This window comes from Neodiprion fabricii, chromosome 1, assembly GCF_021155785.1.
Source record: "Neodiprion fabricii isolate iyNeoFabr1 chromosome 1, iyNeoFabr1.1, whole genome shotgun sequence".
Lineage (NCBI taxonomy): Eukaryota > Metazoa > Arthropoda > Insecta > Hymenoptera > Diprionidae > Neodiprion > Neodiprion fabricii.
Window position 1 is genome coordinate 8,867,520 of NC_060239.1, and position 18,303 is coordinate 8,885,822.

Sequence of the window (18,303 nt, forward strand, 5' to 3'; positions counted from 1 at the left end):
TATTAATTGAGGAGAAACTTTTTACAAGTTGATTCGACCCTGTGATATTAATAATGGTGGAATTTCAGGGGAGCAAAGGCGACAAAGGAAACCGTGGCGATACGGTAAGAAACTATCCTCGAATAGTCGTTTAAAATTTTTACGGGTAAATTACACCCGACAGTTTGAAAGCAAGCGCCCGACTAATCAGTTTTTAGTATCAGCTACAGTAATTACACGAGTTTTATAGTGTGCAGCTATCACATTTATTGCCTACATTGTCATTACACATTTAACGTAATAATCTATATTTAATCGTATCGCAATCGCATGAAATTCTAATATATCTGGTGGAGGGCGGATCTTTTTATTTTTATAAATCAAAATTTGCGATCTCTTTTCTACGGAAAAAAAAATACAAAAAAAAACAATCCTCTACCTCTTGCGATAAATTGATAAAATATTGAAAAAAAAGAAAAAATACATAAATAAATAAAAAACTTCCGGTCCAAGGTAAGTTGGCACAAATTGATGAGATGAAAATGCGTTCCTCTTTAATTCACGTGTGAAGTGACGGTTCCTTGCCTTGGTTTGTTCCAGGGTCTGAGCGGGCGCGCCGGTTTTCCCGGTTTTCCGGTTCGTTTATTGGTTAATTCCTTTATGTACTTATCCTTTACATTCGTTTCGTCATCGCAATCGTATTTTTACCCCTCCTCATTCCACTTCTCTTCCTCCCTAGTTTTGCGAAGCGTAGTTCCTACTGTCGTTTCCGGTCTCTTTAGTTTAACCTACTGATAACAATAATAGAGAATCTTCCCTGTTACTAATCTTGGTATCGTCGTTTATGGGAATCGGCATCAGTTATCTTTGTTTGAATAATAGAGATCGTAAGACATGTTCAATCACGTTGGAATTTAGTTTAAATATCATTTTTTTTTCTTTCAAAATACACGTTGTGAGAAAAAATTTTATACCATCATACCAAGACAGGTTCGGGATTTTCGGATCTCCTTTTCTTTCCATGATTATCATAATTTGACGATATTTACGTACGGAATGAAAAAAGAAGAAAAGAAAGAAAAAGAAACAACTAAAAGTAAATTTTTTAACTCGACTTCCAAAAATATTCGCAAAAATTAGTTTGACGAGGCTTGATCGCATTATTCAGATCTGAAATTTTTAAACTAAAATTGAAAAATTCTCTCGTCCAAAATATAATTACAACGTGACGAAGTCTGTGCTTTCTCAATTTTTCATATTGACTCAGGTAATATTATTATAATCCTTAAGTGCATCTAACGTTGAAACTTTCGTCGACATTCAGAAGTTACGTACATAATACTCGTAATACGTTCTCTGAAATCTGTACAGTCTCAACTTCGCCGAAAGATTTATCTGGCAGACTGATATAATGGTGAAATTTTTCGCAAAAAAGGAAACAACTTTGGTCATAAAATATTTGAAAGTTTATTTTCTTTTGAATATTTTCTAACATTCTTAACGTTTTCCTTCGCGCAGTAAAACACTTATTGTCAGAAGTGGAAGAATGATTTGAAATTGATTGCCTGAATACAAAGATTCAATTTCAGTTTACAGGAATTATAATGTAAGTAATCTGGGTCTGGATGCTGCTAGAAGATCTTGACGAAGCTACTTTTTCTTCGGTGGAAGTGTCTTGCATTGCCAAAACTAACAGCGAACGATTTGTGTTGTTTTCCGTATATTGTTTGTTTGAGATATTAACCATAAACAGTAGAATATATTTATACAGTGACATTTTTACCGCTACGTATAAACAATTAACCTGTGAACGTGCAAGCTGCGAATATATGAAACTGTAATTGTGGGGTGACTCGTAACTTACATATTTTCGTAGAATTTTAACACGATTATTTGAAATGTATTTGGAAGCATCTTGATCTTTTTTTCGGGGGGAATCATATTGCTACTCTTTTTTGTACCTATAATTTCTTTGTTTCTTCAGTTGTTGTTTCCATTTCTTTTCTTATATTAGTTATTCTACTTCTATACGCATTTAGAGTAAGAAAAAAGGGAAATTATCGGTTAAACCGTGCGGTGACTTTTTTAATTAAATAAGGCTTTAACGTCAATTTATTGTTGCACAAGCATTAAATTTTCGCAACAGTTGCAAGAAAATCTAGTAACAGTGATCGTAATGAAAAAGAATAGCAACGGATACTAGACTTTCTGGTTACAGCTAGAAAACTGATTTTCATTTTCAACCTCGAACTATATTTTTCGATTGTGGTAAAAAATGAAAATAGTCAAGGACTGAGCGGTAACCGGAACTAAAAATTTCTCTCGGTGTGTTGGTAAATTGGCTGCTTTGGTTTGCCGCACGATTCGACCGGATATTTGCCGAAAAACAATCACTGTTCTTACACTCAGTCGATTTTTTCACCTCTTCTAAATCGCTTGCCGAAGCTTTACCATGTTCTTCCGGTACCCTGCGGCCAATTTCTAGTAACCGGATGTCGTTCTTACAGGGTCCCATTGGACTGGATGGGCCGAAAGGAGATCCGGTAAGACAGTCGTGGATTTAAATGGATAACGTATTTCTCCTTGTTTGCGAATAAATTTCATTAAGAGACGTTGCGATCCGGTTTCAGGGCAGACCTGGTGACAAGGGGCAGAAGGGAGACCTTGGCAATCCTGGCTTCGACGTCTTCTCGGCTGTAAAGGTATCTATCAACCCCGAGCCAACCCCTCCTTGTTCTCTCCACAATCCGCGCTCTAGATGAAAACTCGAAAACCTGATTCCAGCCAGACGAATAATAACGACGGAAATGAAGTTGTCCCTATTTCTCGGAGGGCGTTGTCATATCCATTTATGTATGTCTACCTCGCGTATTTCGCTCTCCTCTGTCGCAGTTTGCCATACGCGATATTACCACTTAAGGATGTATCGAGTGTACAGTCTCGGCAAAATAGTGACGAAACAAAGCGAGAGGATAACAAAGAGAGTTCGAACTGGATTCGAGGCCTGGAACGATATCTTTTTAACGCGGGATAAATTAATCGGGAATCAATCGTCGATTTCAATTAAGAATTATCAATTTTTTTATAACCTTACGACCTGTCGCGTCGTCTGGTGAATTTTTTTTTAACACCAAATCTCTGGTTTTCAATTTCTTTTCCCCGCGCGTAGAAAAACAATTCGTTTTACAAAATTGAATTCAATGTTAACTTCAGCTTGGTTGTTTGTTTTTTTTTTCTTTTTTCTTTTTTCTTTTCTCTTCACTTTTAGCTTTACTTCTATCGCAACTTTTCCGATCCCGCACATTTTTCACCGGACTGTACCCCGATACATTCTGAAACTCGAATAGAAGGATGTACACTCGCGTATGCATACGCATGGAAAGGTAATAATATCGGATGTACGATCATATTCGCAGCGGTATTATACGTGGCCTCTTGTATATAGTTAGGAGACTTTATACGCCGAGACACGCGACGCGAGTATAGATTCTACTTGTTATTCAAAGAGTATTCGATACGTATGTAACCAGCTTCAGGCTTCGTCCGATAAACTCGGTTTTCATTATTTTCAGAAAATATTCCTCCGCGCGATTTTCACACCCGATCCATCCGTAACACGTGTAACCAAAGACTCGTTTGTCGTTCATTCCGAATACGAAGTTGTAAAAAAGGCGTTATTACAACCACCTTTTTCGTTTTTTCATATTTTTCGCTGCTTTTCTGGTGAAATTTGTTTTTCGCAAAACATTTTCCCACTCACTCGGATCGAGCTTTTATCACTTTTTATCCGAATCTTCGTCGCTTCAATGAAATTCGTAGTTTTCTAACTCGGTGTTCGAATAATACACAGTTTGGCGAATTTTTTCCAACGTCATCCTGGGCGATCCTCGACGTTTCAAATATGTTGAACCTTCTTTGTCGACAGTATTCTGAGAACTTTTTTTTCCTGCTAATTTTTGTCTCGTTCTTCTCTAGAAAGATTTCGTTTCTCGTAATTTTACAAATTTTTTGCATAAACTGATGGTAAAAATTGTGCGGAGAATAATTTCACCGCGATTATTCTATCCCGAAAATTTTCCGCTGCTCGAACGAATTTTGATCAAAGCGTGTCAGTAAACTAATAACAATCCTGTAGGGAGATTTACTTTTATTTTTCATATCGAAAGCAAATTTTTATACATCGCTAAAACAATACCCGCGATAACTGCTCTCGGTGAAAAAATTTTCGGTTTTTAGAATTTTTTTATAAAATTTCCCTAAGGTCTGAGAGAAATATTCTGTAATGAAAATTTCATCAAAGTTAAGATTACGAAAAGTATTTTTATCAGAGATTGCGATCGGAAAAATATATGGCGAAAATTTTCTAATAAAAAACCAGATTTTCGAGTTATTCAGCAAAAACTTTTAGTAGAATTATTTAAATCACGGAGAATTGCGTTACCGTACGAATTTTTAAATTCTGTGGCAATCACGAGAGTATCGTGAAATTAGAGCAGCAACTAAGTTGTTATTGATCGATGACGTGTGAAAGAAATAAGAAAATAAATACTCTTCCTGCCTACGGGTGAATGCACAGGGATTGGGGTTAAAGAGATCGGTGACGACGCTACGCGGAGGAACTCTTGGCTATGCAGAAATCGTCGCCCTGAAGGTAACCCCCGGGCCATCAAACCCCTGCAACTAGACAAACCTACATTTTCATTCTAAAATTTGACATGCATTATAGACGTATCGATAGTGTATCTACTTTTCGTTCTCTGTTGAAACAACCAAAAAAAGAAAAAGGAGGGAGGAAAATCTCTGTCCTTTATTTCTGAATATATCTTATATCTCGTACTATTTTTTCTATGGTCCAGTCGAAACAGGTACGAATTAAAAATGTTCGGGATATATGGCTGCATTTTTGTGTGCGGAGGGGTTTTCGACCCTCAGGAACTCGAGTTTGAAATCATTTTTAAGCTGCATAGACGGCGTTTCGAGAAAACAGCAAAATTTGATGTTTTTTGCGGTTTTCTTAAAAAAAAATTCCATCGACAGACGAAAATTCACCTGACCATCCGTAGAGAGCAAAAAATTCTACATATCACGTGTAGGAAACGGAGTCGGATTAACAAATTAAGAAAAACGAAAATAATTCACAAAAATTTTCCAGATGCCGTCGATGAGTAGTAGAAACATGACTCGAAATTTGAGTTCCTGAGGGTCAAAAACCCCTCTACGCACAAAAATACAGTCATGTCCCAAATATTTTTAATTCAGACCCACTTTGACCGAAATTTTGTTATTGTAATATAATAATAACAACAACGACCAAGTTTCCCGCATTGTTCCTCTTCTTCTGGTTCTTGTGTTAATACAATTTATCCACAAATTTTTTTTCTCGGTAATACTCATCCATCACAAGTCATTACGTTGCGTTGTTCGGTGCTTTCGGTGTAGTGCTCTGCCACCTTCGTGTAAATGTTCTCCTGTATCGTCCTAATATGTTTTATACCCTCTCTGTGTACATAAAACGATCGCGAAAATGTCACGCTGCCATTTAACGCCGGATCCTCCTTGACGAGACCGAAATATAAAGACTAACGAAAAATCGAGGCAAAGTTAAAAATTCCCAGCGCGACATTTTCGCTCATTTAATTCTTACAATTTATTTTATCTCGATTGCATTTCAGTTGGTAATGGTTTTTATTACGAGTTTTACAGTCTCTAGGTATACGTATATTATATATATGTATATATATTACATACATAATTCTGGGCATGCCGGAGTTGGATCTACCAATGATTTACTACACCCCTGTTATTTCCCCGTTGATTAATAAGCAATCCCTGCAAACAATTATCCCGTTACCCATTATTGTACATTCTCGTTTAATCCCACATCCCGATTTGGTTATTTGGTTATTACTTGTAGTTCACCTACTTCTAGGGACTTCAAGATCGAGGGATTAATATCTCGGCGGAGACCGTCATTCAGCTGAAAGTAAGTCACACTTGCTTTGCCCCTTCAGTCACGTCGTAATTTACCAAGATTTCTCACTGCCGAATTTACAAACAGCAAACTAAAATCGTTGATTGAACCTGAAACTGAGAGAGATTCCTTTTCGTCGAAAAAAATAAAAATAAATAAAAAAGTTCAACTACGTATCTTCTTCAATCTTGAAACTATCTCGTCTATAGCTTGTACCTACTTTGGCAATAAATATTCAAAACGGCAGCCGACAAATGTTCCGAATGCTATTCCGAAGAATGTTCGTCCATCTACTGCAAACGGGAAGGTTGATGCTGAAAGGGCAAAGACCGTTCGATCCTTTTTTCTATCCCATTCTCCGTACATGTCACGTGTGTAATAACACTCTTCTATGTTTTTTTATTCCCCCTCTATTTTACGGACACAATTCTTTCTCCCAATTCCATTTCCCGCATGATAAATGTTTGAACTTATCCGCGTACCTCTTTTTATACGATATGTGTACGCTTTAAAGAATGACTGCGCATGAATATGTCGTAATATATGCTGCTCTGGAATTCTGAACTTAATTAATGGAACGGTAAAATATTTGAAACTCTATGTAAAAACAAAATTTTTGTTTATTTTTTTTGTTTATTTTAGTTTTCTTCTTTTTATTTTCATTACTAATTTACATGATTATTTATATTTTTCTCTGGAAATGAAACATAGCTAACGTAAAATAACTAGTTTTATATCCGCATGCGGGAGTAGAATAGAAAAATTCTCGGTTTCTGGTTACGATGATAAACAGGTGTGTTTTACGATCTCCTTTAATTTCCCTTCTCTCTGCTACATACAGCTTACGTTTGTTCAATTCCATTCGAAACGTACTTTATTCTCACGGATACTCCATCAAACTTGTGTACACGTATTATTCAAGTTTGAGATACATACTTGTTCGTTGATAGGACGTGTAATAAATACGTATGTAATACATGTGTGATATAACTTTGAAATAACAGCTTTAACAAACGTACAAAACACGTCCAACTTCTTTACGCTGTGATATTTTATCGACTCCTAACTCTCTCGGCATTCTAAATTCACCAATTCTTACACCACTTTACAATAAGTAATTTACAAATACGAGTATACGATGAGCGGTAAATTCCGATCATTAATTTTGACCTTAGAATCTAAAAACATTCTCAATTTCTATATATCTAACAAATGTTCTCTCTCTCTCTCTCTGTCTCTATGCAAAGATCAGCGAATATCATTCTAACCAGATGACAAAAAGGGGATCCATGATCTTGGCGCTTAAAATCGGGACGCGTAATCAATTTTAACTCGGAAATAACGGTTCGCGATATCACATTTTGCGAAAAATACAAGATCTTGAGTCCCCGATTATCACTCGAGGGTAAAACGCTGACAAATTAATGACGAACAGGGTGAGCCGGGTGAACCAGGACCACCAGGACCTCCGGGTCCTCCGGGATCGGAAGGAGTTCCAGGACACGATGGACGGCAAGGAGTACCGGGCGAAGTTGGTCCTCCGGGTGAAAAGGGCGCGCAAGGACCCATAGGTCCCATCGGTCCCACAGGCCCACCAGGAGTTTCCGGACCAAAGGTGAGTTCCTAAAAACCATACGATCTTGTATCCTTGACGTAATTTCAAGTCTCAAAAGAAGCCTTCGCATCGTGTGAATAAAGAAGTTTTCAATTGAAAACAGAAATCGTTGGGAAAGATTTTTCTTTTTAAAGTCAGTGATTTCAACACTTTAAACAAGTAAATGAAATTTTACTCCCTCAAGACGCTAATAAGGTGACACTTAATTTTCTAATAAATAACAAGCTTCGTTAATTGTAACCAAATCAAAGAAGAGTCAAAAAATAAGTGAAACTAGTCGTACAGATCGCTTTGGAATTAGAAAAAAAAAAATTTACGTATTGCATAAAATAATTACAACTCGACAGAGGAATATATAATTTCTAGTGATATTCTTAGATTCAATTTAGTTTAGACGCTGCCGATCACCATTATTTCGATTGGAAGAAATCGTCCGCTATTTCGTGGGAAAGTTTTTTTTCATGAATGTTCCGCCTCCCCGACCGACTAAGCAATTAGAGTAAGAAGATTGGTTTAAAAATTCTTTATTTAGAAAAGCACTCGCCTCTTCTTGAGAAGCCTGGGGAGAATTAACCAAGTGCCGGTCAGCTCAGCTGCCTCTTTTTTACTCCTCATTTGGCCTCATCCACTCCACTTTGTTCATCCTCTCACTTTTTCTCTCTACTTATCTCTCTCTCTCTCTCTCTCTCTCTCATTGTTGATGCAGTATATAGTATTATTATGCAGAACTGCGCCCGGGGATTCGCTGCTAATGGCCAAACACGCTCACTAATTCAAGGCTCATAAATTTTTACCGTTATTACATGTAAGAGCTGAAATAATCTCGCTCCCAAGTCCTACACTGGGAGAAATTTCTAATTGTGGTTACTCTAAGGTCCTTCATTATTTTCATTTCCTTACCGTAACCGAAAAAACATTGCACTAGGTACGAAATAAAAATAATTCATTTTGTAACTGTAACTAGAAAATTTCGTACGCGTCGATAATCTTTTTCACTACGGTCGCACGTAGTAATTTTTCTTGTGAATATTACGATAGTTTGATGCTGATGAAACAATGAATTCATGCCAATATTTTGTTTGACTGAGAAAATTAGGTGATTCAAATAACGGACTCAATATTTAAATAAACTGAAATTCCAGTATTCATGACTGTGATCGGAGTGAATGATTACTTGCGCCACATTTTTTTGCAGTTTCAACACTATTTAAACCGTGACCGTGGAAGAAATCAATTTTATTAGAATTTTCTGGTAATTTACAAATTAATATTTTTAATGGGGGTAACAATGGATGTAAAAATATCGTAAAATAGAGGGATTATAATACAGAATTTCCAAAAACGCGAGAATCTGTTTGATAGAATTTTCAAATGTAGATGGTCTAACTATAGAATGGTCAAAATCTAGAAATACCAAAGTATAGAAATACAAAACGTACAATTGTGAGAAAAAATCAAAACCTAGCGAAACATCAGTACTCCGACGATTCTGTACTTTGTTTATTTACACATGCTTTACGTTTCTAAATTTTGACTTTTCTATATTTTATAATACAGATATTCACGATCTTGAAAATTCGACACTGCGTCGCACCCGTTGTCCAATCTCTCTGCGCTTCTGTTCTCCTTATTTTCTTGGATCGGAAAGCCGACAAAGAATAAAATGAAAGGGAATGAAAATCGAAGCGGAAAGAGGAAAATCTAATTACGGTTCCAATTAAAATTCATTCTCACGGGCCTCTCGATACCCGGTTAGCTAACCTTTCATTACTTCCCAATTCTCGTTCGCAGGGCGACAGAGGCGACAAGGGCGATCGGGGATTAACGACGAAGCTAAACGGCGATGAGTTCCCAACGGGCATCATCGAGGGTCCACCTGGCCCTCCCGGACCTCCCGGTGAGTAAATTTTCCGCCTTTTCATCACGCTGTAACGAAATAGACGCGGTTGTTTTCGGTTTGGGTATAAAGACCGAGAAACAAGCAGGGTCAATTTTATCACCGATTAATACACGAATTTCACCGTCATAGTTATAAAGTAAAAGCTTTCTCTGTGAACATTTTCTGCACGTACGAATTGTCGGTCGGATAAATTTAATTCCTGTCGCGTACGAAATTGTTTTTACTTTTTCTTTGAGTGATAATTTCAACACTTTTCGGCAATATTTTTTTTTATTTTTTTTCTTTCTTTCATAGTTGACGCAAAATACTTGCAGTAATTGTGTCTTGTTTTACGATCTATTGTAAAACTTGTAGGTTTTTTTCTTTTCCAAGTTACCAGATTTTTAAGAAGCGATTTTTTTTTTCATTTTATTTATTTTTTTTTTCTCTAGTAACAACTTCCTTTTTGTCAAATATCTCCAAGATGCTCAATCTGAAACTACTCAAAATTTTATAATTTCATAAATTTGATAAATTCATTCGGATCAATGAAGTTTTTTCGATAAGACTTAATTAAATATTTTTCACTCGCTAGCAAAGATTAGCCAGTAAGTCGATCTCACTGTGATTGATTTTATTTATTTTTTTTTTTTTTTTGTTCAATTTTACCACGACACAACGAAGAGGCAAAAAATTCATTAACCGAATAAAAAGAAAAATGATGATCGTCATTTACAAAGATTCAATTCAAACACTTTGCACGCCGCAGATAAAATTTGTGACAAATAATTTTTGCAACAATTTCACCCCAAGACCAGAATTTTCTGTTTGTTTTAATTTTGAATAAAAAAAGTAAATAAAAAAATCCCAAACACGGGCCTATTTATATCCGTGTACCTAGAAATATATGTTCTAGATTTATCTAGGGTGGTTATATATCCGTTGATGTTTGAGAGAAATTTCACTCTTGACGTAGCTTGATAAATGCAGGAAGAAACAGAATCCCCTCAACTGATACACGTATATTATATACCTTACACATACTCCAACAACACGTGTACGTATGTGTATAAGAGACGAAAACGTAGAGACAGATGATAGATTATAAGGTATAAATAACCTGGCCTTAAGTCAGTCCATACACAGAGGAAGCTTTACGGGTCGCGTTTACGAGATGATAAACAAAGGTATACGCGTGGTAACCGTCTAGATCTACTCGTAGCTCCCTTTACTGGACAGGATTTAAGAGAAATCCGTGCAATCGTGCCATACCTACATACATATATATATATAAATATATATGGTATACCTTCTTGTTTATAATACCCAGCACTGTTGCGTACACCGTGCGAACCCAGGAGCGGGTCTCTCACGTATTCTTGCCAATTAGAACTTTGCCCAATTGTCCAAGTTCCAGATTGCATTTGTCCAAGTATAAGTAATACTGTAGCTAACGGTGATAGCGATATAGTAAAGTGGTAAAGTCTACTAATACGAATTTTCTCTTTTTTATATATATATATCTCCTTGTTTTTCTTCCCTCCTGATTTTTATTCATTTACCCATTGTATGTCAAAAAATTTCGTCAACAAACGCTTGCTGAAATCACCGAATCGCGGTAAGATTATAGAGATAATTTGTACGAGTGCGGTAGTTTCTCGTTATAAGATCGATTCCGCCGTGAAAGGTCTGATCGGTTATTGCGTGTCGAAATCTCGTTCAGTTATGGGGGGGAGAATCGATTTCCCATATATCCCCATAACCGGTCTTATAACGAGGGACCACTTCACCCCTGAAATTTATTTCAAGTCCGGGATTCTTGTTGTCGAAAAGACGCTAAGCCGATGGAAGCAAAAGGCGTTTGGCAAACAGGTAACTTCGTAAAAATATGATGTATTATACGCCATAGTGTAATTGCGTAGTGACATGTATTGTTGTTAGCTTTACTAGTTGGTGTTCGTTCGTTCTTCGCTGTTATCGCACACACGTATATTTTACTTAAAACACCACTCACTGAAACTCGGTAGAATTCCCGGTGGGAAAATAACGGGGGTAAATTCTGGTGGGAGATAATATAACAACGATCGTTTTGGTGAACTTTTCGATGGTTGGGGGAAAAAAACTACCTGCAGAGCAACGTCCCGAGGGATATGCAGGTTAACCTCCGTATAAAGCTTTCGATTAAACTGATATCGATCTATGCGTACAGCAACGCGTGTGTGTAATAAATACATCTTATATATTACGAAAAATTTTAAAAATCGTTCCGCCTAACCGCGAAGAGAGAAGATACTACGCGATCCTTTTTATACCCTCGTTGATTTCATGTGATTCGACCGTCGCGTGAGACTCGTAACAATCTTCGTCGAAGAAAAAATCTTTAGATTTTCTTTTGCGGGAAATTTTTCTTATCCCAACTTACGGAAAGTTCTAACGAATTGAAGATTCACAGAGAAAAGATCGTTGACGGAAACTTTATAAGTAGGTATATACTTGCAATCTCAAGAGTTTTAACGAGAAAAATTTCCATGCATATTTCATCGAATATCCATATTTATAATACGCAATATGTTTGAAATTCAATATCGTATGTATCATTGAAATATTAATCACTAGTCGATTAGTACAGTGAGCAAAGCATGGTTTTTATTTCTGTTTTTTTTTTTTTTGTTCTTTTTTTTTCCACCCGCCCCGTCACTTTGAACATCGATGAAATATAAGACAGGGTAGAGAAAATGAGGGAGAAAAATAACAAGCTCGCGTTACGCGTGTAATAATACAGCCGTAACGAATAGCTGAGCGAACCTGACCGACGATAATGAATAATAGTGAAATTGTTGCACCCTTGAGTTAACGGTAGTTTGTGGTATGATTAATGGGAGGCGATGAACCGAGAGAGGATCAAATAGTGATGTTTTTGATGTCCGTGGTACGCAGGGGCCCAAGGCGAGAAGGGAGAATTGGGCCCGACCGGGCCCCCCGGTCTACCCGGCGAGAAAGGCCCCCGTGGGAAACGCGGCAAGCGGGTAAGCTCCTCCAGGTCCTCCCGAAGGTCCTCCACGCCCTCCTCGAAGAGTATCTCGATTCTCCCGTTCCGTCTCCTTATTTCCTCGGTGCTCGGCGCTTCGTGCGTCCTTGCACCGTCATCCTCGAGCAGTTTTTACCACCTCCGAAACCCCGGCTGACTGAGAATATCCCTCCCGACATCCTTACCACCGAGTAGTTTGAACCCCTGTTGGTAAATACCGCTCGAGAAAAATGCTGCATGGAAATAGAAACTGGAGAATGAAAACGCTCGCACGTGGATTTTTATGCCTGTCGTGGATGAATTTTACGTACGCATGACAATTCGAGCAGGTCGATTCGACGGAAATGATACTTCTCGCTGATTTTGTTATCGGAAAATCGTGCGTCGAGTGTTCGTGAAATTATTGTATTTCTGAACTGCGAAGATCTCTTTGAAAATACGGTAATACGAAATGATGAAAATTTTATAACTAATAAAAACTCGAGTACGATGAGCCATTTTATTCAGAAAACTGCAAATTCTGAAAGACTGAAACATTTTTTTTTTTTTTTGTCATTTCGGTATTGTTGGATATTTAAATTTTTCAACACCGCACCATTTATTGAACGTGATCGACGTATCGCGATATCAAATTTACTACTGAGAAAACAGAAAATCTGTTTCAGTTATAACTTTGTGGAAAATCTAATTTTCTGAATAAAATTAATCATATTTTAAAGTGAAGTCGAAATAATATTACGAAATTTTCAAATATTTTTAAGAGGCTTGAAATCAAGCATCGATGTCTAAACTTTTGTTTATAATGCTAGTATTGTAAACGAGATGTTCTCAGCTTCCGAATATAATAATTTGATAAATACTCAATGTTCGATTGTCTTGTCCCGAGACTAATAAAAAGCATCTATTTCGGACGAACCGATCTCTTTAGTAAGCTGTAATTGAGTGATCGAAGCGCGTATTTCGAGAGTTATGTAAATAATCAAGGAAAACTTTCCGTGTTTGAAACTTTTTTTTAATCATTACCAATGATTACTTTTCACTTGTGAATCATTCCTCCTCACTGTCTTCCACTTCACACCATTCGAAGAAACTGGTTTTTGGCAACGATGGCAGAAACGCCAGGTTTTATCTCCGAAAAATAATAAAATTTGCAAGTTAGTTTCATTCGTTTGAAGAAATATTATTTATACGTCGTTTAGAAAATTGTCGATACCCGTTACTACCAAACTCGTTTAACAATGATTTCAGAATTATACATACAGTCTGAAATAATTAATCGTTTTTTATAACATCTAAATAAACGTAAAATTCTTACATTTAAAATATTTACGCTTAGTCTGGAATTTATACTGTACCAAATCCGTTGAGGTTACAGATTATTTTCTAATCTCAGCCGTGAACTGAAAATTGCATTGTTGAATTTTAGAATTGTCCGTAAGACTTTCAAACTCTCATTTTCTTTTTATCAAATTTTCAAAACTCGTGTCGACTTTACATAGAAATTTCAAATTCCGCGGCGCCGAATCAAAACAGCAACAATAACCGTAACCTTTTCTTCGGGTGTAATGAGTATTCATTCATTCGTAGATAAATCGCGATATCCTCAAAATTTCTCACCCTCTCGAATACCGCTGTCGGAGTAAATTACAGTTTACTTTAACTATAAAACATAAAACAAGACATGCATGATGCTTTGAGTTGATGCGATAACCTCACGTATCATTTAAAACCCAATTTGAACTCGTTCGGTAATATAAAAGAGTGATGAAAATAATTTTCTGTAAAAGAAAGAGAAAAAATCCTAAAAAAAAAAAAAAAAAAATTGGAATCTTTCCACATCGAGATTCTGAATTTTTTTTTTTTCCACTCAAATGTACGTAAAACGTCCTTATACTTGCTCTGAAATAATGTTACGACCGATTAAAGAAAATTTCAAAATGTTGGTGGCAGCAAATGGCACGTTTCCAAAAGAAAGAAAGAAAAATAAATAAACAATATAATTAATTTATTATTAACAGAGAAAACCAAAAAACAGGGTATAAGACACACGAATCTCGACTCAGAGGCTCAACGTTTTCACTTTCATTTAAATCTAGGATTAGGACATCTGCACTAAAGCCTTTCAGAATAACAATTTTCTAATGCTCGTGTATATACATATATATATATATATACGGCGTAGGTACGAACTAATATTGTGTAATATACCTGTAACCAAATCAAAACGTAAGTATAATTTGTGTTGGTGGTAGAGTAGCAAAAACAAAAAAGAAAAAAATTGCTGTACATTTACTTCGAGGCAAGCCAGACGCTCCGCAAAAGCAGCATTTGGCGAATATGAGTATAGATGATGAAGAAAAAAAAAAAAAAGAAAAGAACAATACCGAAAGTGAAATTTGTTTTCAAAAAAAAAATAGCGAAAGTCAGGTCTTTTGCGGACTCGCGGCGAGCCTTTTGTTATACTAGTAAATTAATTTATTAATTAACACGTTAATAGCTTGGCGATACTTACACAACGTGTACATATAACACTTATGTTATATATTATTATGTTTATGGTAACAAGTGTTGAATAGCTCGTATCCTAGGTAGCTTGTAACTAATTTGTGTTTACGTAGCCAGTAACGTAACCCACGTTTACGTAACCCACTACCTCCTTCTGCGTGTTCACTGTTGGTTCAATCTACTAATCAGTAATCACTAATACCTACTACGGCTTGAGGCTCACAAAAACATGGCGACGATACACGCGTCTCTGCAACCCTCGTAAGTATCAACTTCCATCTATGTAGCTTTTCTCTCTCTCTCTCTCTCTCTCTCTCTCTCTATCATTTTTCAATTTATCGTTTAACCGTCCGACGCGTTTTACTCTCTTCACTTTACACTCCCATATTTATAAAAGTAAAAATTAACTCGGATATGGATTTTTTATTGCCTTTAATGTTGACTCTCTCTTCTTTCACGTTCATCGATGAAGCTACTACTGGTGTATATACGAGAAATTTATAACAATCTCTGAACTTCGATCTTAAACTACATATGTTCCTTTTATTCTGCTATTTTAATTTGCTCTCATCCGCTGTTCAAATCAATGACGAGTTGGAAGAATCGGAAGTTTTTATTCTCCGTAAAGCTAAGTTATTGGGAAGTGAAATTTCAATATGTTTGATTATCAGACGCTGGCGTGCCGGGTTTCTGCGGTTTTATGGCTCTATTATCGTACAACCTTAACACCAAAAGACCTTCCAAAAATATCCATTAGTTCTCGGTGAAAAGTATTTTCAACGTGTCAAATCGAGATGTGTATTAAACAAATTTTCATGGGGAGTTTGTTATTCAAATGTTCACTTTTCGTGCTTCGACTAAAGAAGTGCCGATAAGATCGGAAGTCGGTTTTCTTCTATCACTCGTGACACAATTCTCAGATACAGATCAAGATGAAGAAAAATGGAAAATTTCGACCTCGGAATTCCAAGAAAAAAAATACAATATTTGCGAATAATGATTCAAATCCCAGGAACCTGACACAATAGTATCAATAATCTGAGCTTTTCACTCTTCATCTTTCAAGCTCTAGTTTCAATGTCCAATAAACCTTGATACATCTGAAGCAATGTTGCGAAATCGACGAATGAATTTTCATTCATAGTGAATAAATACAATTTTGCCCGATTATTATTACTTTTTTCTTTAGTTTCTCCATAATTTTTCCATGTCGTTTGATAACGTAGCTAAAAATTATCGTAACGATCCTATCCTGACAGTACTTTAAATACTCTTCCCGAGTCTGAGGCGTAACTCTGAATTATTCTTGCCGCAAACTCGCAAATGCGGGGCGGGATTGAAATTCGGAATTTAAAAAGTTCCCATAGCGCCAAATTCCGTATTTTTCGTTGGCGAGACTTCAAGTAGAGAAAATCAAACTTTTAAGAAACATCGAAGTTTCGAATGGTCCGAAAGTGCAAAGTTCCGAAAGGAGACAATGTTACGATTCAAAAATTCCGAAAGCGAGAAAATGAGAACATTTACAAATTTACGAAACATCCATTTCCGAATGATCGAAGATTTTCAGTTCTGTGAATTTCTGGCTTTTAGTGAAATTTCACCACTCTGATCTCTCTTTGTTTTGGATGTTCGATACGTTTTTGCGTTCGGAATCCTGGTAATTAAAATCTTTGGTTTATCTGTTTTTTTACGCCCACTCGTTGAGTAAACTACACTGTGTGAGGATATTTTACATTTCGGAACATTGAGCCTTCGAATTTCCGACCATTCGAAACTTTGTTGTTTCTTCAAAATTTGATTTCTCTACTCCGAGTTTCGCTGCGAAATGATTCGGAGTTGAGCGCCTGCGGGACTTTTTCAAATTCGGAACTTCAACCCCGCCCCACAAATGCTTAGCACAACGGCAATTCTAAATCCCGTACAAACGAAGGGCCTGGATGGATCTGACCTTGCAGTGTCGTTGTAGGGTTTCAAGGGCGGTAAACCGGAGGTGATTGAACGGGGTTTACCCGGCGAACCGGGACTGCCGGGACCGAAGGGCGAGAGGGGAGAACGCGGATACCGCGGCGAGAAGGGTGTCAAGGGCGAGACTGCCGCGCCAGGTAGATTGAAGAAAAGCCGGGAATTTTAATGAGGATGGGAAAAAGAGGAAAAACCGTCAAAGTATCATCACTGCAGTTTTTGCTTGCCGTTAATACCCAAGTCACTCGATTTTTGTCACCCCCCTCGTTTCAATACCTAAAACCTTTTTATATTACACCCAACCCTGTTATTAAGCTCTATGAGTTTCATCTGAAAACAGGTTCTCCACACTTGCCGCAGGACCGAGGATCGTGCCGCGATGTGCTCTAATTTTTCGTTTTCTTTTTTTTTCTTTTTTTTTTTTCTTATTCTTCATTGCGTACACCCACCCGGATATGTAATTTGTCACTCGGTCGTAGATTCACTGCAGGGCGAGCAAACTTTGTCACTTATAGTCCGATCCCCGTGAGAATAACGAATTTTTAATACTCCGTTTTCTACGTTCGTTTCTAGGCTCGAAGGGCGATCTTGGACCTCAGGGTCCTCCGGGAGGTGACGGACTTAACGGCGAGGCTGGAATCCAAGGACCTCCAGGAATGCCGGTCGGTACTCTTGGAAAATTATTTATTATATATGAAATAGCGACGGAAAGGAATTCGTGAACTTTCCTTACAACGATTCTGCCTACCGTCATTTCTTGCTACTTATTATCTACAAAGTAACACTGCTGTGATTAATTTTTAATTCAACTCTACTTTTCACCGCAATTCTATTTGCCATTTTGGTTTTTAAACCGGGAGAGAATTAACGACACGTTTTTATCACGTTTTTCAGGGACTTTCTGGGCCGAAGGGTGAAAAGGGTGAATACGGTGACATTGGGCCGCCGGGTCTTATGGGTCCTCCTGGGTTGCCTGGACCGCCGGTACGAAAGCTTCATCTTTTTCATTTGCTTCTAATATTAATAGGATCGAAATCGTGAACAATTAACGTGATATGAATTTTGCAAACAGGGCTACCCGGGTCAGAAAGGTGAGAAGGGAGAAAAGGGAGAATCGGTAAGTTTCGTCAGCCAAACGTCTTCGCGATTCTTTGTCTTAATTCGTTGTGTAACGATTGTTTTTTGTTTTTTCATTTTTTTTTTTTTCATCTTTTCATGTCGCCCCGATTCCCGTCAACAGAAGTACAAAAAATTGAGAAGAAGACAGGTGCGTATATAAGATACAAAAATCCTCACTGTTTAATTTATCGAAAAAAAAAAATCACCGAGTACTTCCACTGTGCTGCAGCCAACTAATTTTTTTC

General features: G+C 37.1%; 1 protein-coding gene across 9 annotated transcripts in view; it reads left to right on the top strand.

Moving 5' to 3' along the window:
• The window catches only part of LOC124187553 (collagen alpha chain CG42342), a 168,600-nt gene that overhangs the window by 134,840 nt on the left and 15,457 nt on the right, over window positions 1–18,303 (top strand). For 2 of the 9 annotated variants that reach the window (XM_046579718.1, XM_046579721.1), the window contains 12 exons: window positions 2,487–2,522; window positions 2,610–2,681; window positions 4,544–4,630; window positions 5,909–5,962; window positions 7,386–7,565; window positions 9,357–9,462; window positions 12,382–12,470; window positions 16,944–17,079; window positions 17,513–17,601; window positions 17,834–17,923; window positions 18,012–18,056; window positions 18,180–18,206. In XM_046579718.1, coding sequence (XP_046435674.1) covers window positions 2,487–2,522; window positions 2,610–2,681; window positions 4,544–4,630; window positions 5,909–5,962; window positions 7,386–7,565; window positions 9,357–9,462; window positions 12,382–12,470; window positions 16,944–17,079; window positions 17,513–17,601; window positions 17,834–17,923; window positions 18,012–18,056; window positions 18,180–18,206 — 1,011 coding nt within the window. Of the gene's footprint in view, window positions 1–68; window positions 105–579; window positions 616–2,486; window positions 2,523–2,609; window positions 2,682–4,543; window positions 4,631–5,908; window positions 5,963–7,385; window positions 7,566–9,356; window positions 9,463–12,381; window positions 12,471–16,943; window positions 17,080–17,512; window positions 17,602–17,833; window positions 17,924–18,011; window positions 18,057–18,179; window positions 18,207–18,303 lie in introns of all 9 variants that reach the window. The other 7 variants (XM_046579708.1, XM_046579716.1, XM_046579725.1 and 4 more) reach the window with 7 other exon arrangements.